Source organism: Oryctolagus cuniculus, chromosome 3 (assembly GCF_964237555.1).
Source record: "Oryctolagus cuniculus chromosome 3, mOryCun1.1, whole genome shotgun sequence".
Lineage (NCBI taxonomy): Eukaryota > Metazoa > Chordata > Mammalia > Lagomorpha > Leporidae > Oryctolagus > Oryctolagus cuniculus.
The window spans coordinates 29,531,474-29,556,889 of NC_091434.1; the positions used below are offsets into that span (position 1 = coordinate 29,531,474).

Sequence of the window (25,416 nt, forward strand, 5' to 3'; positions counted from 1 at the left end):
GCATGTTCAAATCGTTATGGCTGTCTTGTATGTAAGAAATGAGTATATCCAAATAAATTTAGGTAATGATTAAGGCCTTAGTATGAGGAACCAGGGGGAAAGGAGTAACCAAAAAGCTGCTCCTGAACTTTATGAATAAAATAAGTCAGTAGTTCAGGCTATTGTGTGATAAAAGGAGACCGACTATGGATCAGTAATAACTTAGGTGCATTACTGCTAATAAATCTCAAGCTATTTTTACCGATTAATAGCTATTAATAATTAAATATCTCACAAGTTGAAGCAGCAGAGGTGAGAATATAATAAGCAATAGCTGATTGCTATTGTAACCTTTCTGGGAAGAATTTACCAATTAAAAAGTTATAAAGTTTCCACTGGTTATCATATACTTCTTAACATGATTCTAGCCTGGAAAACTGAGGAAACCAAGGACACAAAACAAAAAAACCTTTCAAGTGATTTACCAAAATGTAGATAGTACTAATAACTAAAGTCCTTTTGTCTCCTTATCTCTCTAAAAATGCTTGTTGGATAAAAGATGTAGATGATAAACAAATAATTTAACTTTCTGACATTTAGAAGGTAAAATGGAAAAATATCAACTAGGTTACTTTGCTATTAGAAAAGTTGATTCACAGGCAAGTTAATCTTTGTCATTACCATCCCAACTATTATTCTTCAATAAATTATACAAAGAAAAATAAAATATAGGAAGTAATTTTCAATTAGTTTTCTTTGGTGTGGATTTCACTATGAGAGAGAGAGAGAGAGAGACCTAGAGTTTGTGCTCCCTAGAAGGGAAACCACTTTTAAGACTTGATGGGCTTTCCTTATACGTCTGCTTTTTATTTTTAAACACCACCTCCTCTTTGCTGACCAACATTTTCTTGCAAACTATGGCAAGGAGGGAGGAGCAAGGAGCTGGATGAAAGTTCATGACACTCCCTGCCAAAATTCCAAGTTGAAACCAAATCCTTCAGTAAAGTTCCCAAGGCATGGGGGGAAAAAAAGATTTACAACTTCAGCAGAACTGTAATTCTACCAAGAAAAAGTGTGTCAATGCACTGTCACCAAAGGCTCTGAAGCTGGCTTTGCCGTACTTCTTTCTTCTTTATACATGGAGGTGGGGTGGGGGGAAGCACGAGGAGCTTAAAAAAAAAAATTGATGAAGCCTTCACCCAAAGATTCCATTTATAGTCTGAGGCGGAATGCCATCCCCCTAGACCAGTGAACTGTCCAATCCAGCCGCTTGTGTCAAGATTCTATTAGGCACTAAGTGAAATATATATGCATGCCCTTATACCACTTAGCTCTGGGTCCACCTTCAAGACACCAGGCTGTGGATCAACCAAACCAACACTTCTCTCCAAGCATCATTTTGACAGGTTCTGCTGGAGGAGCTCATTTTTTTAACCCATCCTTTTTAAAAAAAAAATGGCACCAAAGAAAGATGTGAAGAAACCTGCTGCTGCTGCTGCCCCAGCCCCTGCCCCAGCACCTGCACCTGCACCTGCCCCAGCCAAACCCAAAGAAGAAAAAATTGACCTCTCTGCCATTAAGGTAACTAACCGAGTGAATTGTTTGGTCACTGAAACATCTTTCAACAATAGGGAACTCTAGGAACTCACAAAGAAGTATATTTTCATTCAGAGGAATGGCAATACTCAGAGAACTGGTAGAGTTTGGATGAAAAAGATTGGGCTTTAAAAAAAAAAAAGTAACATACAAATGCAGTAAAATTATTAGGAGTATGGTATCTTATGTGGGACCTGTGCTTGTTCTATTGTTTGTTCTCTAGGTTCCATTTTTTTATTTCCAAATTGACAAAGTACAATTTAGGAAGAAAGTATACAAATATAAAGGTGTTGCATTTACAAATATTTAAATCAGTAATTTTTGGTTTTCTTTTGAACAAAATCTCTGTGGAAACTATATCCCTCACCTCAAAACTACAACGAAAGCCAAATTTTAGCCTCTTTGTCTTTCCTGAAGTTTAAAAACAGGTGATAACCCAGTTGTCTTGGATAGATTTATTTGACAGCTGCTTTATTTAATCTGAAGAAAGAGAAGATTTTTGCAATTCAAGTTAATTTTCTTTTTTCAATTTTGCTTAATAAAATCTGATACATCACTAAACCAGAGCTCAGAGCAGAAAATTATGAATTCAGGGGTTTCAGTGACTATAATGATCATCTTGTTTTTTTATACTCAGTACATAATTCATAATTTTGTGAGTTTTTTCTAAATGAAACTAACCCCTCAAAATACTATAAAAGTTATGGTTATGTGACTTATAGTGTATATCTTTGAGCTTTACATACTGATCTTGAACTAAAGAGAATGTGATTGATTTTTGTGTAAACAATTTGCTGTAATCAAAGTTTTCAACGGCTAAAAGATCATCTCTGCTTTTGGGAAAAAATGATAGAATGGAGGTGCCTGTTAACTCTTAGTGATGTGACCCATCAAATGTGAATCTTCTCCTCATTCTCTGGGATCTGATTGGTCCAAAGAAGAGCTTGAAATCCTCAACTAATGAACTCTGCCTTTTATGGAAACCAATAAGCAAAAGTGGCTATGAGGTGATATTTTTACTTACACCCAAAGTTTTGTATGTAATAAACCTGAATTTTGCTAACATAACACAGTTTACTTTCAAGTCTGATACTGATCTTTTAAAAAAAACTATAAAAACCTTTATAAAAAACCTATTAAAAATTCCTGGAATAATTATTGAATTGTGCCATCTTTAGATACATAATGAAATTAAATTGAATATTGTTAATGTAATGAACGGTTTTAAAAAATATCCCTGAAATAATTACTGAATAAGATCACCCTCACATACATAATATAACTAAACAGGTATATTTATAATTTATAGCATTCCAGTTAAATATGAAACTATATTTCCAAGTAAGAGAAGATTAGCACAAATACTTAATGTTTAGTTTGTAGGTACTTGAGTTGTATTTGAAAAATGTAGGTCATAGAATCCAATGTTGGTTAGGAATTATTCTTCATTGATATTCTAAATGACTCCGAAACACATGTCAAATTTTCAAATAAGTGTTTTTCTACCTTAAGGATTGCATGCAAACACTTCATTGAAAGAAATCAAATTTTTCATCACAAGCACGTTTTTAATGTATCTTTATAGATACACACTGACTACATTATTTAGCAAGTGTGATTACAGCCACTACAATAAATCTTATTGTCTCTATTGTTTAACTCTCTACTCTATAGTAATATTAGAGGTATGAATAAGTGTCAAAGCTTGTCCTCTTTATATTTATTGTGATTTATAAGACAATATCATGTGTTTGTGATTGCAAGCTACTGGAAAGGAAAAACAATATGCCTTCTTTACCTACAAAGAAAAAGAAGCATCCCACTAATGAAAACAGACATTAATTTTCCTCCCCAAGGAACTGTATAAGAATAAGTAAATAAATAAAAATATAGCTTGACAGGTGAGAAGTCTCCAAGAAAAGACAAAAGGTAACTTTTTAAATATTCCAATTACTTGCTCACAATCAGCAAAGAAGTTGTACTGAATCTTGAAAGTAGGTTTATCCTTCTCCTGTATGTGGAATTAAGGTAGTATGAGCTGGTACAACTGAACAAAGTAAGGAATACTCCAGGAGAATCTTTGTAGGGCTGGATGTGCTTTAGCTTCACTATTTCATTGCAGAAGAACAGATGTGGTGGATTCTTATAAGGGACACGAAACAGGAGAATTTAAATGAATCTTGAAGAAACAGGAGGAAATTAAACTATATCTTTCATTCACTTACAAGGGTCATTCCTAACAGAGGAAAAAAAAAACAAAAGAATTGAAATTAATGTTTTTTGAAAAGGAATTTAAATGCCTTCAATGATTTCCATTCATCAATGTGAAATCAGTGTGTATTTATTATAGCATAACCAAAAAATTTGGTACAACCTGAGGCTTTTTAAAATTTCAATTTCATCCTAATAGGTAACAGGGCTAATTAAAATGTGCATTAAATCATTGATGCTTCTAATCACCTAATGATATTTCTAGATACATTACCTCATCAGTTACCAACTTTTTTCATGCAGAGAAAATTAACTGTAAAGAAATTAATAGTGCTTTTATATGTGTTTATTCACTTTTTGAAAACTTGATAAAGAACAAAACTCAACTGGATTACAAACTTTCATAAATCATACAACATTAAAAATCTTGCTATCCTTTAGACTTTGAGTCATGCAGTAGTTTAAGTACAACTTTCTGTGCAGTACATGGCAATAGTAAAATTTGATTCCTCAACACAACTCTCAGCTAACATCCAAGTTCCATTTTGCAGTAAACCGCCTTTAATAACTACATACTGGACTCCCTATAAACTGTACAATCTTGCATATTATTAATTAGCTGTATCACTTTCTTAATTGTACATTCCAACCTGATTTTCTAGGTCATTGGTTATTGGTTTAGAATATTTATACAGGTTGTTCCAACAAAACTGTTGGTATTCTCTAAGAGAATGTTTATCTAATGTCCTATATAATGATGTCCATTATATATCCTATAATCACCCTTTCCAAACACAAAGTATAGCTGATGTGTGAATATTAGAGTCACTGTCCTTGGTGGTTCTAAGTGTTGTTTGTCTTCAGAGACTGATACTTCCAACAGCAATGCCCAGACAGAATCCCAACAGGAGTTAAAACCTACCATAAGTGTGGTTGTAGGTACAAACGCAAGAGTCAATACTAGTTGCTCAAAGCTACAACCAAGTGAAATACTTAAAGAAAAAATGAGATGATCATGTGCCTAGATTTTTAAAAATCTCCAGTTGTGTAAGTGCATTTTTTTGCATGATGCATGTACTAACCAATAGATATGCCAGAAATGCTGTGAGGTGACAGAGCTCTGAATTGTGTATCTCACTCTGCTGCTTCAGTTTTATTTCTCATTGTATTCATCATTGAATCAAGTCATTGTTGATTAGATAATGTGAATACTGCAAATGGTGGTAATAGTACAAAATGCATTGACAGAAACTCTTAAATAACATATATTGAAGCAACAAATAGCAACATGCTTATGAAGATTTAAATTTTCTAAGTGATAAAGTAGAAATCTAGTGTTTCCAAATATATTTACGAATGGGTGATCAGTGGAGGCAGATAGTTGTATATCCATTGTGATACTAAACTTGCTTTGTTGCAGGAATAGGATTATTTGTGGTAATCTATAAATTCCTTTTTTCTAATTTATAACATGGATAATCTAAACCCAGTTCAGCTTAGAAGACTAGGAAAATGAAATGAAAGTTTATGAAAATTATAAAGCTCTTTATAATGTGTTCATTATGAATTTATTCTGTGCCCTATAACAAAACCCCACAAAACATTCATAGAAAATGCAGTCAAAAATAAATTTAGTTTAGTCCAAAAGTTTTGAAATTCATCCTTATGAGAATCCTTCAAATCTTTCATGAAAAATGCATATTATGAGAGAACTATTTGTGGATTTCAAAATTTTTGCACCAAAATAAACTCATCTTTTAATTCTATTTTTCCACAAACATTTCAAATTCCATTACATTATTTTATTTAATCCTCAGAACATTTCACAGAGATTGTTTTTATCCTCATTTTGCAAGGAAAGAAATTGGGCCTAAATGAGGTTAAGAGTTATGCCTATGATCCACTAACTAGTTAAGTGATGGAGCTAGGACTTAAGCCAAAAAGAGTACTCTGTGTTAACTGTATCATAAGCCAGTTGAGGTTTATGAAGAGTAATTTGCTGTTTCTAAGAGTGTATAAAAAAGCTCTTTTTGCTCTTCAGGGCATGAGATACAGAGGTTCTTATATGGTCCTGAACAGTCCTGTCTAAACAAGAAGAAGGGGTAACAGGCACACATATGATCAAGTTCATCAAGACTTTTGACTATGACAGTCAATATGGTTTTGCTCTCTGCAACTTCTCTTATCCTAGAACCTATTGTAGACAAATTGGGTGCTGTCTTTCACAGATGGAGGGTGAAATAATAGGAGCTTAAAATGACATCTAGTCATTTTGTTCCAGCTTCCTGTAAAAAGTTGTAAAGAGAATATTAATATCAAACAAATGCTGTTAAATGTAATGAAGCTCATTAAATTTTTAAATAATTTTGTTTTTGTTGTTGTAAAATTAAGCATATACATATATAAAACCTGACCTTCAAATTTCATCATCAGTTTAACATGCTGAAAAATTCTGAAAAGAGTAAGAGATCTATATTTTGCTTATCAATTAATAACACAATTTAAACTGGAAATCCCAACAAACGTTCTTTGAAGTGACACCAAGAAATACAGTGCCATATGTAGAATATGGTTAAATCTTAACCTTAACTAGTTTGAGGGAAAGAGAAAGAGAAAGAACTTACATAGCCAGTTTCAAATTAGATGAAATTACTGTAAACATTTATAAGTTGTTTCTAAGTTTTTGATAAATAATTTTAGGAATCTTTTTTCACCCAGATTTTCAATAGTACAAATTAGTTTTTAATACATTTTTAATGTTAACCAGTTTTAACGTTAATCTATTTGCAATGTACATATAACTTCAGAAGCAAATAAAAATTCTTTGAGGTTTCACTAGACATAGGTATTATATTTCTTCCTTGAAATATCTATGTTATATAAGAAAACAGGTGGGATGGAGTGGCAAACATTAAAGGGCATTTTGTAACTCTTCTGAATTATGCAAATAATGTTTCTTCAAAGTAAAATACAGTTTGGAACTGAAGAGATATGTTGACCAATTAGTAATGAATAGAACTTTTAAATTTTAAAGATAATGAAAGCTTTGCAAGACAAGGAGACCACAAAGTGACAGTGCCAAATATAGCTCTTGACATTTTAGTTCTGCAAATGAACCCCCTGGCAAGTTGTCTTTAGAAGTCCTTCCATAATTACGCAGTATTAAGCACCATCTGACTCATGGAAATTGTGGAAAGGATTATATTTAGTCTGCTGATACTACACTTTCTTCTGTTTCTCTCCAGACAGCAAGATTTTTTGTATGAAAACGGGATTTTCTATAGTTTGTTTCTACATCAGCTTCTAGAGTTTGTTTGACACCTGAAACCAGAATTTGGAGAGTAAAAAACATATGATACAAAGTAGTAATGGCTTCAATTATACTAGTTAAAACTGAAATTATATGAATGATAAATCCTGACAATTCTGGTCACAAATTAATAATAGTGAGTTGCAGCCAGAGAAGAAAAGTTTCCTTAAACATAAAACCACTTTATAAATTTTATATTCTTCCTTCTACACTATGAGAAAGGTTGTTAATATCCATTAAGTGCCCAATAGCACACTGCCTCCTATTCATAAAAAATCCAACTGCCTTAAACATGGCATTATGAAATTATATTTTGCTTAACTCCCATATATCTAAATTACAAAATAATGGTATCTATTGAATATTTAGGTATCCTGCCCTTTTCCATTAAAAAAAGTCAGATGGGTAAATTCTAATGACCACAGGAAGGAAAACTCACAAAACTTAGACTCATAAGCAACCCTAGAAATCACGCAATATGACATTTTATATTACAGAAACTACAGTTAATCAATATGCTTTTCTATGAGAAAGACAGAACAAAATTCCTGGTCTAGTTCCCTTTCTATCACATCAACAGACTTGAAGGCTCCAGAATGGCAATGCCAAAATTCATGTATTCCTGCTGTCACAAAAGGAGCTCTCACTACAAACAACTAAGGAAAAGCAGATACTTTAATTTTCATAAAACGTACACAAGGAATTTTAGTAATGCTTACATTTTTAGAACAAAAATGTGAAAGAGTGAATAAAAACAAAGTTTGATTTTTAAAAAATCACATGCAAATAAATGCACAAAGGAAAGAAAGTACAACTCTCAAGAAATCTTAAATTTATCAATTAAGCTAAAAAATGCAAAGTTGTGGACTTGGGTAAAATTTTTTATTTTATCGAAATTCACTTAGATTAGACCTTTGTCAGTTCTTGTAGATCTGAATCTTGTTTGCTTAATAATTCAGTCTTCAGTCTTATGAGATAGAATGCGGTTGACAAGTCTAGGCCTTCTGAGCACAGAATTATGCATTTCCTGTTCCATTCAGATCAATTTGCCCAATCTAACCATCAAATCTCTCTTTTACATGTAACCTGGGCTAGTACTGTATTCTCAATGTTCTTCATTTCTCTTCTACACCATAGTATAGTAACCCATCTTAGTTAATATTTTGTCGAGGTCAACAATGCATGGAAACATATTTATTCCCTTTAATAAATAAATTATTCTGAAGTACAGAACTCTAAGAGTTCCAAAATAGTACTTTTGCTTGTCTTCCACAGTGAAATTAGCTTAAGATTTTCCCAAGTGTTTATATATATACAGGTCTTCTGTCTCTTTGACAAGCAACATACAGCAATGTTGTCTTGATGGCGAACTGGTCCTCATGAGATTAGCCTTACTTGGGTCATTAATCCCCACTGTTTTCTGCTGGGACTATGAAATTCTTTGGAAGATTGTTGTCTAAGCATCTTCCTAGGGCATTTTATTCCACATCACTCAGATCATCTTTAACAATGTATTTTCTTCCTTTGCTACTCTAAAGTTGAACAGATATCAATTTCAGAATCTCTTGATTAACTGAATTTTAAACTTTTTACTATAGATCAATTCCTTTAATATACCAGAAACTTTTCCTTGTTTTTAATCATTTAACATACTTCAAGATTATTATAAAGATGCTTCTCAAAGTTAAAATGAATCTATAAACATTGTACTAAAAATTCTTTCTAGTAGCAATATCTTGTAGACTATAACTTACCTAAATCTAACAACAAATAATTACACATGAACCACAAAAAAATGTGGACAGTATCTATCTATGAATAGTCTGATAAAAACGTAAATTAACATTTTTTAAAAGATTTATTTTACTTATTTGAAGGGCAGAGTTACGGGGGGTGGGGTGGTGAGGGGAAGAGAGAGAAAGAGAAAGAGAGAGAGAGAGAGAACATTTCATCTACTGTTTTACTCCCCAAATGGCAGCAATAGTCATGGCTGGGACAGGCCAAAGCCAGGAGCCAGGAGCTTCTTCCATGATTCCCACATAAGTACTAGGGCCCAAGGACTTGGGCCATCTTCTGCTGCTTTCCCAGGTACATTAGAAAGGAGCTGGGTCAGAAGTGGAGCAGCTGGGGCTTGAACTGGTGCCCATAGGGGATGCTAGTGTTGCAGGCGGTAGCTTAACCTGCTACACCACAATGCTGGATAATAAATTAAGATTTTTTTAAAGCCTTTAAAAAATAAGTGGAGAGTTGTCAAATTAGAAGTCCAGATCTAAACATTTACATAAAACCTAAGGAAAGGTGTTAGAAATATAAAGGTGTGTGGCCGGCTTAGTAGTGTAAACTTCTGCCCACGGCCAGCATCCCATATGAGCTCCTGGTCAGCTGTTTCACTTCTGATCCAGTTCTCTGCTAATGGGCTGGGAAAGGAGCAGATGATGGCCCAAGTGCTTGGGTCCCTACACCTACTTAGGGGACTGGAAGAAGTTCCTGACTCCTGGCTTAAAAGCGGCCCAGCTTTGACCATTGCGGCCATTTGGGGAGTGAACCAGAGGGTTGAAGACCTCTCTCTGTCTCTCTGACTCTCTCTCCCTCTCTCACCCTCTTGCTCTTGCTCTGTAACTCTGCCTCTCAAATACATAAATAAATCTTTACTTAAAAAAAGAAATATAAAGGTGCATACATCAGCAATTTAAAACAAATGTGCCTATCATGTGCTGAACAGTTCTAAGTATTAAAGATGTAGCATTCAATTGAATGAGCGTGCTTGTACTTCCTCTAGTAGGCAGGGTCTTTGACAACAGATGAAGTCTCTTTCCCAGAGTGGCAGTGGCAAGGGGGGCAGAATAAAGTATTCTATAGAAGGAGTTTATGTCTGAAGGAGAAGCTTATACAAAACACACACACACACATATATATATATATTCTAAAGGTTTTAACAGAATGTAAATATATTCAGTATCTCATATAAGAAAGGCATTATATGGAATTTTATCAGGGTTAAATCTAAGAGTAAGGTAGGAGTACTGCTCTAGGAGGAAGAAGTAGGGACAGGCCCACACCCAGGTCCATATCATGGACACATGACTTTTCAGGAATGGCCTACAATTTCCAGAAGTTTAAATTAAGAAGATCAAACAACTTGCAGTAGGAGAAAGCAGCTGGTTAGAACATAGAGAAGAAAAGGTTCTTTCAAGGAGAAGAGATTTGAAGAATATTTAATTTCTTTTTAAAAAATTTATTTGTTTATGTGAAAGGCAGAGATACAGAGAAGGAGAGAGAGAGAGAGAGAGCGAGAGAGAGAGAGAGCAAGAGAGCTTCCATCCACTGGTTCACACCCCAAGAGGCCACAATGGATGGGGCTGGGCCAGGCTGAAGTCAGAGCTAGGAGTCAGGAGCCCAAGCACTTGGGTCATCTTTTGCTGCTTTCCCAGGTGCATTAGCAGGGAGCTGGATTGAAAGTAGAGCAGCTGAGACTCAAACTGGTACCCATATGGAATGCAGGCAGAGGTGTAACATTCTACTCCACAGTACTGGCCCCAAATATTTAATTTTAAATGAGAGATGAGAAGACTGCATGGCTCACAGAGGAGACTTAAATCAATTTTTTAAAATCAACCAAATGATGATATCTCGAACTGAGGTCAAAATCAACTGACATTATTTATTCATATCATGCCTTTGATGAAAGGGAAGATTGTCTCATTATAACACCAGGGAAGAGGTAAAGAGAGGTTTTGTCAATTATAAAAGTATACCAGAGAATAAATTATGTTTCCCATTTATTCTTTGAAAATCTAGAATGTCTACATTTTAAACTATAGTTTATCTCTAGACTAGGCTATACTGAAGACTTTCCCATTGTCAAAGAACGTGCTGAAATGTTTTTTCAATTCTCAAAAGGTACAAAGAAATTGAAATCCCATTCTCTATTTGATATATATAAAGACTATGAAAAATAGTTTGACAACTACTTGCCACTTTACTGCTTCTATTTTAATAATAATAACCTTAACATGATATTCTAGTTGCTACGAATAGCTTATTCATAACATGAATGTAACTTTTAAATTGACTTTCCAGTTTACCCAATAGATTTTATTCAAACTGACCATATTCTATATGTATATAAGGACACAGTTTTTCTACCTGGAAAGAAGTATGAAACATGAAAATGATCAGTGTGTCTATCTAGTAGAGCAATTTTGATGGTCAATTTTGTATTTTTAGCTCTACTAAAGATATATGCTAGTTCTCAATAGTAATCATATGGCAATTCAAATTCAATGACACAATTATTTCAATATAATTACAAAACTTAAAAAGACCACAAAGAAAATTTGTTCTGCTCTAATGACCTCAATTTGCATTTCAAAAGAGATTCCAAATTGCATTGTTATGAACGGTTATAAATTGCTACCTTTGTCTCTCTTCTATTTTTCTATAATGATTCAAAAATGTTGAAAAATTCAAAAATTAGAGAAATATTTAATTTTTCTATTATTTCCATTTCACAATAACATCAAAATATCCATCCATTTATGAAGGATTACCTGGGTACTAATCATTTAAAAATTATATTTTCAAACTTCATTTTGGGATCTAAGAACCTATGACTTTTTTCCACCACTTGTAAAATTTGGGCCAAAAGTAATATGTATATAGACATTAATTTCTTCTAGAATGGTCTGAAAGAAGCTACAAAATTTCTTTCTAGCTGAGAAAACCTCATGCTTTTTGGGACCATTCCTTTAAAAAATTACTGGGGCAGTGCTTAGGAGATAGTTAATATACTTAATGCCTATGAGCTGATTTAAATATGTAGAAAACAGATCAACATATTGTCTGAACTTCAGTGGACCTAAGACTAATATTCCAGTACCACATTTCCTATTTGAGGAAGGGTGTTGCCCCTATTTTTAGGAAAACTCCCATGAATACCACTGTCAACCAATCATTTAGATAATTTTAAAATTCCAATGTGTGGCCGGCGCCCAGGCTCACTAGGCTAATCCTCCGCCTGTGGCGCCAGTACTCTGGGTTCTAGTTCCAGTGGGGTGCTGGTTCTGTCCCAGTTGCTCCTCTTCCAGTCCAGCTCTCTGCTGTGGCCCGGGAAGGCAGTGGAGGACGGCCCAGGTGCTTGGGCCCTGCACCCGCATGGGAGACCAGGAGGAAGTACCTGGCTCCTGGCTTCAGATCGGCGTAGCAGCCATTTGGGGGGTGAACCAACGGAAGGAAGACCTTTTCTCTCTGTCTCTTTCTCTCACTGTCTAACTCTGCCTGCCCCAAAAAAAAAAAAAAAAAAAAAAAAAAAAAATCCAATGTGCAATTTTGCACATAACCCCTTTGTCAGGTTCCTTTGATTCTCAGTCTGGAGACGGAGCCATAAATTGTTGGAAAAACAGAAACAGAAGGAACACATTCTAGTAAGAACTTACGCAGAATTTCAAAAGAATATTCATCCAATGAAAAGAGATGAGTGCAAAAATGGTCTATCAACTTTCCTGATTAGAAGAACTTCAGAAATGTACAAGACGTGACCAGTCAACCACTGTAAAGATAACAGACATGGTGAAAGAGAAACACTCAGATCCAATGTCAAGAAACAAAGAGAGAAAGGTGAAAACTATTTTTAAAAATGTTCAATGGCCGGCGCCACGGCTCACTAGGCTAATCCTCCACCTTGCGGCACCGGCACACCGGATTCTAGTCACGGTCAGGGCGCCGGATTCTGTTCTGGTTGCTCCTCTTCCAGGCCAGCTCTCTGCTATGGCCAGGGAGTGCAGTGGAGGATGGCCCAAGTGCTTGGGCCCTGCACCCCCTGGGAGACCAGGAAAAGCACCTGGCTCCTGGCTTCGGATCAGCGTGGTGCTGCGGCTGCAGCGGCCATTGGAGGGTGAACCAACGGCAAAGGAAGACCTTTCTCTCTGTCTCTCTCTCTCACTGTCCACTCTGCCTGTCAAAAAAAAAAAAAAAAAAAAAATGATCAAACCATTCCTGGCTTAGATAAGACTCCTGAGAATACAACTTGCAAAGGAATGATCTTTACTTGGAGATATAAGGACCTGACACAGTTGTCACCTGGGGGCACCCTAAGGAACAAACAGAACGTGCATGGCCTTCTCAAATCCTCTGAACTTTACCATAACAGATAGAGCTCAGAGGATGTTCCTTCTATGGTAGTTGCCATTTGAAACCCCAGACCAGTCCCATCCAAGAACATCCATTAATACCAAAACTTGCTGACTAGAAATCTGTGGAGTCCAGAATTCACTAAGAGAAGGGGTCAGCCTGAGTCGTCAGAGAAATTCTGAGCTCCTCTGTCCCCACATAAATAAGAAGCTTCTCAAAGGAAGATGCTCCAACCAACAATCTTGGCGACCAAGACCATAAAAGTACTGACAGGCCTCAGTCTCACCATGGCTGTCCACTCCTGGGTTCTGGCTTCCTAAAAATAGCCCTCAGGGTACAGATCCCTCTTTCCCTTTGCCCTAAGAAAGCTAAAGAACTCTCCAAGGGGAGTGGCAACTTCCTTCTGAAATCCGATGCTGGTAGTGAGGTCACAGATTGCCCAGAAATAAAAGGAAGCCTCAGCAAGGGAGGACTCCACTCAGGGACTGGAGCAGCCCTCAACTCACTCTTCAGCTTCGCCGCTGTTTTGCAGCCCAGCAGCTCCATCATGGTGCGTCCTATGAGAAAACTGTTTCTCATTTACAGAAGGGCATAGATAGGAGATTTCAGCTGAGAAGGAATACAGACAAGGAATAGAACTGAGGAGAGAACGTATTCAGTATGAACCTTTAAAATCTATTTGTTTTTCCTTTGGATGAAGTGCACGGAGGAAAGATGAGATTACTTAAGGCTGTTATGCCAACTGGAAAAATGCATCTTACTCTAAGGGTGGAACATTATTTTGCCATATCACATAAGGTTTATGATATCTAAATTTGTTTTTAAAATCTTACAACTATCATGAAATATTATACCTTAAAATACAATCCAATGAAACCGATAGCTAAAGTTAAGGAAGGTGTTTCTGATGCATTGGATGTTAAATACTAGCATAAAAATATATTGGCTAAACAAAAGACCTAAGGTGATATTTTTAATGCAATGTATCTGTATTTTTTAATATAGTGTATTTTATTAGACACATCTTAAATACTCCAGAGAGCATTATATTATTCTAGGAAGTATTTGATTTAGCAGTTCTTAAATCATTGATTCATTGATTAAGATACAGAGAGATGTTCCCCAATTATCTTTTGCAATAGCTTTTTTTATGTTTCTAGATTCAAACCTACCCTAAGGCAACCTTCCTATGCTATGACATCTATCTACATGGCTCCCTAAAGATTGTCAGGGCAGAGCACACATCTGTCAATGCATTTGAAAAAGTACTAGTTGTTTCTTTCTTTTTCTCTCTCACCACCACAGTCCTTCAGTGCTGACCAGATTGCTGGTAAGTGAATTGAGCTTCTCTACTGCAGATATAGGCAGAGTCCTGCATTGTTTCTGAAAAATCACTTGATTCAAGGCATGTTGCTTTGTGGCTCAATCTGTGAGTGTCCAAGCTATTCCTGAACTCTGAAAAGTAGGCTGATTTGGGGAGCTTACTTTGAAGATAACTCAGGGAATGAGCTGGATACACTTTAAAATCAGGACATTTTTGTTTGGTTAAAATATTCTTTGTGGTTAATTTCTTTCTAACAGATCGAGTTCTCTAAGGAACAGCAGGATGGTAAGTTTAAAAGCTACAGTGGTTAATATGTGCACACTCATAAAGATGGTATGTGAGAAAACCAACTCCTTTGGGAGGAGCTTAGCTCTTCCTAATTATCCCCACTGGTGTTGTGACTCTAAATATAAATTGCCCTCAATCACTCTAAATATAAATTAGCTCAACCTGAAATGCTTGCTTATAATAAGCAATCAAAGTTTAAAGCAAACAAAAGCTAAATGCCAGAAGATAAGTCCTTAAATTCACTGATTTCTAAATAAAGGTAGTTTGATGCAATAGGATAGATATTATATATATATAGTGGATATAGTATATATTATTTTATATGTATGTATAATATGGATATATTATATACTATTATATGTTTGATATTGTTTATATATTTATGTATATTGCTATATATACTAATAATATGTATCCATAAAAATATATCCCATTGCATATATAATATATATCCAAAAATACATAGGTTTTAGATAGCAATTTGTTAAATCCAAAAAAGGATATCCCTCCATTGAGATGCAGGACAAACTCTCATAGAAGTAATGTGACTTATTCATGGGCCCAAAGAATTAGTGTAGAACCAAAACCTGGAATTAGTGGAAATTTCTTACATAAAAACAATTATTAGCTAGAAGACTCCAAACATTTGAGATTCAAGATTTTATGCCATGAAAAATGTTCCAATTTCTAAATGAACAGATATATATCTGTAAAAGGGAGAAGAAGAAAAAGTTATATGATATTTTTAAAATCAGAATATTGGTCATAATAATGAATATTTATATATCATGTATATTAAGATAAACAAAATATAAATAATTATAGATGATTAATGAGGAATTATTCAAATACTTCACTATCTACCTAAAAGAGTCCACATTCTTCAGCCTATTTCAGGTTCACATTTGTCATTGCTTGGATATCAATTAAGAAAAAAAAAGAAATTTGCCATAGTGCATATTTTCATGCATCTACATTTTGGCTAATGGCCTCATGTAGTCAGATTAGTTTGATGATTCATAACTCAAGATTATTTGAGACTATATTGTGAAGGACTTTTTAATTGAAAAAAAGAGTTGATTCTACTACACAATTTGATTTTTAATGCTTTTGAAACTAGTGGTTATGCTACATTATTATCAGTTGCTGTAACCAGTCCTCTCAAATGTCTAATTTGCAGTGTCATTATGACTATAAAGCTATATGATCAAGCAATGTAAGAGTACAACATCCTTGCAGGGACAAAAGGACTTACTCTTGAGCATTAAACCTATTGCTCCTCATGTGAAATAGGTTTCAGACACACAGGATTTCAGTAAACACTGGTATGGTGGACTGGGTTTCTCTTGTGCTGGAGAACGAACATAAGCCTTTTAAATTACATGGAAATCTTACTATTTCTGAAATGAAGACTATTTTAGATCATTCCCTTGTTTAATGATTAAAGAGTTTTCTGATGACTGCTCTATTTAAATATATATATATATATTTATATACATATAAGATTGAAAGGGGGAAAATCTAGAAAATTATAGTTTTATAAAGGTTTAATAAGTCCTGTGCTGACCAGTAGAACAGCCACTAGCCACTTGTGGTTATTTAAACTTCAATTCATTAAAAATAAGTAAAATGTGAAAGCTATTTCCTCAGTCCCAACTAGTCATGTTTTCCTCTTAAAGAGGCACAGCTAGCAGCTTCCTATCAGTTCTACACATGCTGTTCTAGAGGTCAGTGAACCTTTTCTTAAACCATCAAATGATAAATGTGTTAGGCTTTGCTGGCAGGAAAGTATCCTCCCTTATCAGTATTCTGGTGTATCCTTCTAAAATTGCTGTTATTGTCATTTTGAAAGGGAAAACATGGTGTGAAAACAGCCACAAACAACACTTAAATGAGTGGGCATGGCTATATCCAAATCAAGCATTATTCATGAAAACTACAGCCAGTCCCTGGGAAGTAGTTTGCCAACCCATGTTCCAGACTCTTCAAGAGAATAACTAAGCCTTGCGTTAAAAATCTGTAGTGAAAAGAACAGTATTTTCTGCCCTCTGCCTTTAAATCATGACAAGGGTTAATGTCAGAGTGATTCTATTACAGCCCATAAAATCATATTTCTACATCAGCAACTGCCCAGGGTAATTGTAAGCCCTCTTGAGCAGTCTGTGCATGAAAGCCTGGAGCCAATAACAAGAATAGTCCAGGTTCACATGTCCCTTAGAAAGATGAAAAATAATATTGAACTAATGGCTCCATAATACCATTGGCATGATTTTTAGATTAGGGTAACCATCTATTCTACTCAAATTGCACAGAATTTGAGGGGGCAATTTTAGCAAGGAAAGATACCATGAAAGACAGCTAAGTGTGAATATAATGGTTGGTACAATCAGATTAGGGAGTAGAGGGTAGTAAAATAGGATATATGGATGAGTAATCTATCTAGATGGCACCTTTTGACTTCATAACCTAAAAAGAATGCTTTCATCTCTACCAGTCATTCACAAATGGTTTTCTGACTGTTGTTCATTGTAACCCCAATAAATCACCATAGTACTTTTGGGTTTCCCAAAAATTTTCATTTACTTAAGTTTACCTAAGTTTAGAAGTTTCATTTAAAACGGTTTTCTCACCCCTAAATCCATAGTAATCTTCCATGCTGCCTTACTGGTATACACCAGAAACTGGGATTATGAAGAATATCAGTGCAGTTCTTCAACCTGAATATCCTGATTGTGAACTAAACTGATTTCACAAAATGTTACCATTGGGACAAACTGATAATATTATGCAAGGAATTTTTCTGTATTACTTCTTATGACTGCATGAACTCTACAACTATTTCCAAATTTTTATAAAAATGGTATACTTAAGTTGTAAAGCAGAGGCTGAGGTGGCAAAGATGTTGGTCAATGAATATTAAGTTATTGGATAACAGAAATAAAGTCCAGTGTTCTATTATACAGTAGCATGATTACAGATGATAATATACTGTAGAAAAAATTTTGAATTTTGTCACTCACTGAAATGAAATGATAAACATTTGGGGAATTCAGTATGCTTAATCTGAGTTGAATATTATATAATGCATAAATGTATTGAAACATCACATGATACTCCATAAATTCAACATTTATATGTGAATTAAAAATAAATTTAAAAATTCTAAAGCTAATAAAGCAATGTTGTCATACGTATTATCTGAAAAAGGTATAAAATGTATAGATTATTATATCAATAGGTCCAAATATTTATCTCTCAATTAATTATATCAGGAGACTAAAAGAGTAATACATTGAAATGATTAAGTAACACTATACAACTTACAGGTTTGTCTTACTCATCTACATTTTATCCAGAAAACGAAGTTATTTCTGGAAAAAACTATTTAAGGGGAGACTCTAGTAAATATATACCTCAAATATTTTTCTACATAAAAATTTACCTTCTATATTTAAGTATATTATATATGAAGATTCTGCATAATTTGGGAAGTTTGGTCTAATCTCACACAACACAACCCCAATTGAAAATTTGCTTTCTTGAGATTGTATTATTCTTGCTAATTATATGAGAAATTACTAAGATTTTATCAAAGTCTCAGAATTCTTAACCCAATCCCACTTCCCAGGCAGGTGAAGGAAATATGATCAATTACCATATCTGATTAATAATAACATATGACTTGAAATTGCAAAGGCTGCTTTAAAATAATTCCAGAGGATTTGTCAATGAATTTTGAGATAGAAAACAAGAGGCCTAACAATAACACCTTGAGTGGTTAACAAAACAGAGAAAAGTACTAACTGAATCCTTTATGGATTTAGGGCTAATGAATAGCTCTCAAGAAGAAAAAAGCACCCTAATGCTTATTGCTTCTTGCAGAATTCAAGGAGGCGTTTCTCCTGTATGACAGAACAGGTGATTCCAAGATCACTTTAAGCCAGGTTGGTGATGTCCTTCGGGCTCTGGGAACAAATCCCACCAATGCAGAGGTCAAGAAGGTTCTGGGAAACCCCAGCAATGAAGGTAAATTCATCAATTTTTCCAAGAAGTGTAGAAGTGTAGGGAAGAATGTGTGTGTCTGTGAGTGTGTGCACATGCGTGAGAGACAGAGTGAAAAACCCATTTCACATAATACAGCTCAGTTTGCTACTGATGGTGGTAACTGTGACTCTTAACCATCTAGTATCTCAGCTCTTTAGCTCATAAAATAAAATAACTTTATCATGCTAATTAAATGAAATAATATGCAATGCCAGCACTGTATCAAATATTCATAATTTAAAGGATAATAAAATTAAATAATATTCAAACCCGCACAAATTTTTAGACTTCCAATTGCAAAAACAAAAAGACATTTTGACAGATATTCAATGGGGTTAAAACACAATATTGTAACAATATCAAGTAAATACAATAGCACATATCAGGAGAGAATCTGTTTTTTTATGTAAACTGTGGAAATAAAAATGTAATGTTTTAAAGTAACTGATAACATCTGAAGATTTGGCCCTGTACTCTATCCCTTGACTCCCTGTTTCTGTGGCCACCTTAAAATAACCTTAGCTATCTTAATGAAGAAAATATAAGATGATGTCTTAATAAAGATATTTTCTATTTCTAAAGAATCATGAAGTCTTAATAAGCCTAAGCCAAAATCTTTATTCAGTTCACCAAGGTAAATCCTGGAACAAAAATCAGTGGGATACAAAAGTAGAAAATTGCAGAAGTCATTCACTCAAAACAGCAACTCAGTTATTAGTCTGGAATGAAAATGTTATTTTTAACCCCAATGCTTCAATGGCAAAAAAATATTTAATTATTTAATTGAAAAATTTTACTCTAAACAGAAAAGGACACAAAACAAGTTTTCTCAAGTAGTTATTTGAGCTGTTTATCTTTGCCATTAGGAAAAACAAGGAGAGGGAAGGCAAATACATTTTTTTTGATAACTGAAAAATGTTGGAGTCTCTCCTTAATAAAAAGAGAAAAACAAAAATGATTTCAAAAAATCTTATTTCCTAATTCTGGAATCTTCCTCAGATTTCACTTTCTTTGGAAGAAAATTTCCAGTTAAGTCATGCAGAAGTAGCTGAGAGCATGACACAGAGAAAGAGAGCAATAGGCCAAACCTTATTTTCTTTTTTATACTTTTTTCTTTTTCTTTTTTTTTCAACTTTCATTTAATAAATATAAATGTTCAAAGTACAACTTTTGGATTATAGCACCTTTTCCCCCCATAACCTCCTTCCCACCCGCAACCATCCCATCTCCCACTTCCTCTCCCAGACCATTCTTCATCAAGATTCATTTTCAATTATCTTCATATACAGAAGATCAACTTAGTATATACTAAGTAAAGATTTCAACAGACTGCGCCCACACAGACACACAAAGTATAGAGTACTGTTTGAGTAGTAGTTTTACTCGCCAAACCTTATTTTCAAATGTCGCTTTCTAACTTACCAAACATCCATCTCTAAAGGAATTATTAAGTTAATGCTAATTTATTCCACACTCAAATTTTATCTTTTTAATATTACTCAATATATTTGACTCCTACTATATGAGAGAAAAGTAGTAAAAGGAAACTGTGATATGGGGTGTACATAATTTTACCCAGTTGCATGTTTCTGGATAGTCTACTTATACTTTTGCTCTGAATGAGATGTACCTTGTCAGAAGATACCAACAAAGTCCTATTATCACCAGGTCTCTAAATTGCAAAGTCAGGAGATTACAGAATATTTGATACACTCCCTCTCCAACTAAATTTCTTTTTAAAATTACTTAAAATGTAAAGAAACTGAAGGTTGTAGGAAAGTTCAGGACATAAGTGCAATATGTTAAAGTTAACTGTTACTAACATGGATAATCCATATGTGTGGATTTATTGTCTCTCAGTATATTTTTATGTTGCTTCCCTAGCATTTGTGGTAAATATTAAATTGACAAAACTAATGAAATAGTGGTTAATACTTATTAAAGACTCAGTTTGCCCAAAATAGTTTAATAATTTTTGCACACATTATCTCATTTAATTCTCACAATAACACTATGAGATGTTTTTATGTTCAATATGAAATCTTGATGCTCAAAGGGGTTAACAAATCTACCCACTGTCACATAGTTGTAAATGGTGCCTTGGGGATAAAACTCATGTGGACACTGGGACACAAGGGCTCATGCTATTACCTTATTTCTGTCAGTTTAGTAATTTATCAATTGCAGTTTAAGATGTATAAAGATTATGAAGATTTTTCAGATGATTCAGAATTAACTTGCAAGTTTAAGCTGTAATTCAGAGATGGTGTTTCACCGTTACTTATAATTTCCCAAATTATAATTCCAGAGATGAATGCCAAGAAGATAGAGTTTGAACAGTTTCTGCCCATGCTGCAAGCTATTTCCAACAACAAGGACCAGGGCACTTATGAAGATTTTGTTGAGGGGCTGCGTGTCTTTGACAAGGAAGGCAATGGCACAGTCATGGGTGCTGAACTCCGCCATGTTCTAGCTACCCTGGGTAAGAATTCATTTCAGTGGATGTAATACAACAAAATATGTAGGAAAGACCATGGCAAGAGAGCCATATTATAAGCATATAATAGAGTATATTATAAGCATATAAGAGAGCATATTATAAGGTAGAGGGGAAGGCTACACAGGAAAAAAAAAAGAGTCAGAAGTTTTTAATGACTGCTTCAATTGGCCTCAGTGATACGAAGTTTGTTTCGGGAAGGTGGCTATTTAAATTACTGGAGATAAGTAAAGTAATATAATTCTCATAGGATATAGTTTAGACAATCAGGGATAATTTGTATGTAATTCATTCATCCAAAATCAGTATACTGACAATCTAATAAGAGCCAGAGAAAAAAGAAGGCCACAGTTCCTATAGCCCTAAAGTTTAGTCAGCCTCCAGAAGGCCATGGCTGATTGCTCATGGTGTATTTTTAAAAATATCCTCTGACCTTCTTTCTGAATGAGCACTTTGGTTTTATCAGGTGAAAAGATGAAGGAGGAAGAAGTAGAAGCCCTGATGGCAGGTCAAGAAGACTCCAATGGCTGCATCAACTATGAAGGTACAATCAATGTGCACTGGTGGTTTCAGCAACTCTTAACTGACTGGGGTGATAACGAATTCCTTTTGAACTTAAAATAACTTCTCCTCTTCCTTTCTTACTGACATTTGTATGTCTACACAATGAAATTCTCTGAAGTCCTAGAAAATAAAGATACTTCTGTGCAAAGCTTTGGTAATATCTCCAAGATAAATTATTAAGACAGAAAAGCACAAAACAATGTCTGGAGTATGCCACTATTTGTGTAAAATATTTTTAGAAAGACGTATTTGTATTTCCTTGTATAGGTGAAACAGCTCCATCAATTTAGTGGTAGAGATAGGAACTGGCTAGCATGCAGACAGTGATGAGGAACATTTTTTGTTATATATCCCTTTAGATTTTAAATAAAAATTTTTAGCCATGTGAATGAACCATTTGTTCAAAATATTAAATTTACAAAACTGAGGCAAGAGTCTGAAATCTGGTATTAATAAATATGGGCCGTATGCAACTTAGGAAACTAAAGTTTACTGGTATAGCTAATAATTAGGATTGAGCTAACCTATTGATCATCCCTTTTGTTAAAGCTGACTGCTTTCTAATTCCAAACTGTTTTAATCCTCCAGCTTTTGTGAAGCATATCATGTCTATCTAAATGGAGGTCTCCAGGTAGGTACCTGCTTCCTCTTTAAAACAAAAACCTTCTCAAAATTGGTTTTTCTCTTAATTAACAACTTCATTTTATATCCTGTAAACATAATTAGGATTGCTTTCTCATTTAGAGTTATTTATATTAACCTGAAAACATCAGCTCCTTGAGATGGGTAATTCAGAATAGAGTATTTTTTGTACAAAGGTAGAATCCCATCCATTAAACCCGATCTTTTTAAACTAAACTACAACCATGCAGTGGAGACTCAACAAACAAGAAAATTGCTAACTAATTTAGTTGAAAGACAATACTAATACAAGCAAGGGCCTAAGGTCTTTGAAAAACTGAAGTATTTAACAACTACTGCCCTAGAAAATTGTGTTGTAACTGTTCAAATTCAAGCATGGGTAAGGAAGGTCATACAGGTAGGAAATGGCTTACCTTGCAAGTGCTGTATGTTTTATGCGTTTTCTTCTTTTGCACTCAAATGACCTATTCCTGAGGTTTTTTTCCTGAAAAGATGCAATCAACACCTGACATGTTTTCCTTTTGTCTTTACAGAATGAGCATTATGCAGGAAGACTGGCTGGAACCTTACTTTAATAACATCCATAACTAACAATCCATATTTGTTTACCATCTTTGAGAAAAATAATATCTGGGCTGTTCCAGAATGAAGGACTGAAGGAGTCCCTGAATTTTTATACACTTGGAGCTTCTCTCTGAATTGTATTCATATTACAAAAACCAAATGCCTGCTGCTCCAGAGAAGAACACTGACAATCGCAAATCCAAGCACTACTCTTTATTAATTACCTGGAGTCAACAAACATCTTTAAATAATAAATAATAAACACTTTGGTCAGTCTGGAATTCTCAGGTCATACTGTTTTTATTTTCTTGCTCAATGAAAATAATTTTTGAAACTTCAATGTTTACATTAAATGGATAGAATATCTGTGAATTATAAACTTAAAAGGATAAATCATTGCATCCGTACAGCACTAATACATTTGATAATGAAGATAATCACATATTATATGAAAAGAAACTTAGGATCAGAGACATGTTAATAAAAACTATTAATTCGAGGTGAAAACAGCTTTCTTCAGATTTATATATATCATTTTATTCATGATTTGATCTCACTTCAATTGACAATCTAGTCCAGAAAAAGTTCTAATAATCCCTTGGTCCTTCTCCCTGAATGACTTCAAGGTTAAAATTTAAAGAGATCTTTCAGGGTTCCTTAAAAAAATTCCTAAGGACAAAATTTTTGTTCGAGTATTCAATAACCTGTTTGCTAATATTGTCTCCTACTATGATCCCTCTCACTTTCCATGTCCATGTCCCTAAGTTTTGGTTCAATCTTTTTAATACATGTCAACAATACCAGGGCTAATTGACAGAAAACTTTAAAACGTATATTTATTTCATTATTTCAGAGTGCTACCATGTATCATATATTGCCTTTTGTTACAAGAGAATCTGGAGGTTGATAGTTGAATATTTAGAAGAGATGAGTAATAAAATCTTTTCCCACCTCCCAAAAAAGAGAATGGTAATGCTTGGGAATATAAAATCTCTGAAAACTATCTGCCTACCCATATATTTTTGGAAGCTGACACAACTTTTTCTTGACATTGGGAGCTTCAGGTCATCAGGCTCCTGGAATTAGAGTAGCCAACACTTGAAATTGAACCTATGCTTTTATAGCTAGTATGATGTTGGGAAAGTAAAATCACTCTTTTTAAGGTAAATGCACTTTGATGCCATGATATTTAATGGCAAATTTACCTAAGGCTAGGATTTGGATATATCATGCAGCACCAAACTAAGAGAAACTTTCACAAAAACAGAAATTTGTATCTGCTTTGCCTATATGATAATCACGAGCCACATGTGACTACTAAGCTTTTGAAATCTGGTTAGCGCAACTGAGGAACTGAGTTTTTTCATTGTTTTTAATTTTAACGAATTCAAATTTGAATCAATATAGCCACATTTGACTCATAACTATTACATTGAACAGTGCAGCTCTCAATATTTATCTTCAATAATTATATTTAATTCAATAATTATATCAGGCGAATAATTTGTATATTTACAGATGCCACTATGTAGATAGGCTGACCAACACAGATAGTCCAAGCATAAAGGGCTCATTTTTGTTTTAGGATATGTGTCTAAATTTCCCATCTTTCTAGAATATTCCTTTAAAATTTTTCAATTAGATAAATATAATGTCTATCAGGTACTAAATTTTTAGCCTCAGGCTTTATATTTAATGCATTTCCCTCAAGACCTTATAAAACTACTTTTACCCACAATGGAATAACATCTAGTACGGCATCATGGGACCTAACCTTATTAAATTACCATGTGTGAAATGTCCATATCTCAAGTGGCAGCAGGTGCAAAACAGACTAGCAAGCGGAAGAGTGACAGTAATTTTAACATCTACACCAGCTGGCAAAAATGACAGGTGCCTAATTCCTCAGTCTTTAAAAATAACTTGAAAAGCCTATGCTACATAAGCAAATATTTTCAAGCTTATTTTTTCACTATCTCTAAGTTACCCTTCTAGAAGAATGTAATGTTCTGCATTCATTTTTGTCTCTAAATTATATCTGAAATTTAAATAGCATACAGGGACTTACTCTCCTCTATGAATGAAATAAATATCATTATTAAATTAAAAAATAAAATTTTATTTTTAGACTTCACAGTAAAATTTCTCAAGAAATAGCTAGCAAGAGTTATGCTCCCTTGAATTACTAAAGTAACTGAAGCCAAAGAAAAGCAAATTAAGAAATAACTCAGGTAATTACCTCAATTTTAGTTTGATGAGTAAATCCCT

The 25,416-nt window shown here is 34.2% G+C and overlaps 1 protein-coding gene across 3 annotated transcripts; it reads left to right on the forward strand.

The window, feature by feature from the left end:
* Positions 1–1,055: 1,055 nt before the first annotated feature.
* On the forward strand, positions 1,056–23,429 carry MYL1 (myosin light chain 1). Of its 3 annotated transcripts, none has more exons than XR_011387006.1 (7): positions 1,056–1,560; positions 14,807–14,834; positions 18,720–18,863; positions 21,190–21,484; positions 21,752–21,922; positions 22,531–22,573; positions 23,118–23,429. XR_011387006.1 is itself a non-coding variant. In NM_001101713.1 (7 exon segments), coding segments are annotated over 6 exon segments (579 nt in total). In that variant the 5' UTR covers positions 1,376–1,434; the 3' UTR covers positions 22,560–22,573; positions 23,118–23,427.
* The last annotated feature ends 1,987 nt before the right edge of the window (positions 23,430–25,416 follow it).

Coding starts and splice junctions, on each gene's coding strand:
- MYL1 (XM_008258923.3), top strand. Junction 14,556..18,719: donor CAGTGCTGACCAGATTGCTG/GTAAGTGAATTG, acceptor TGCTTCTTGCAG/AATTCAAGGAGGCGTTTCTC. Junction 21,364..21,844: donor CCATGTTCTAGCTACCCTGG/GTAAGAATTCAT, acceptor TGGTTTTATCAG/GTGAAAAGATGAAGGAGGAA.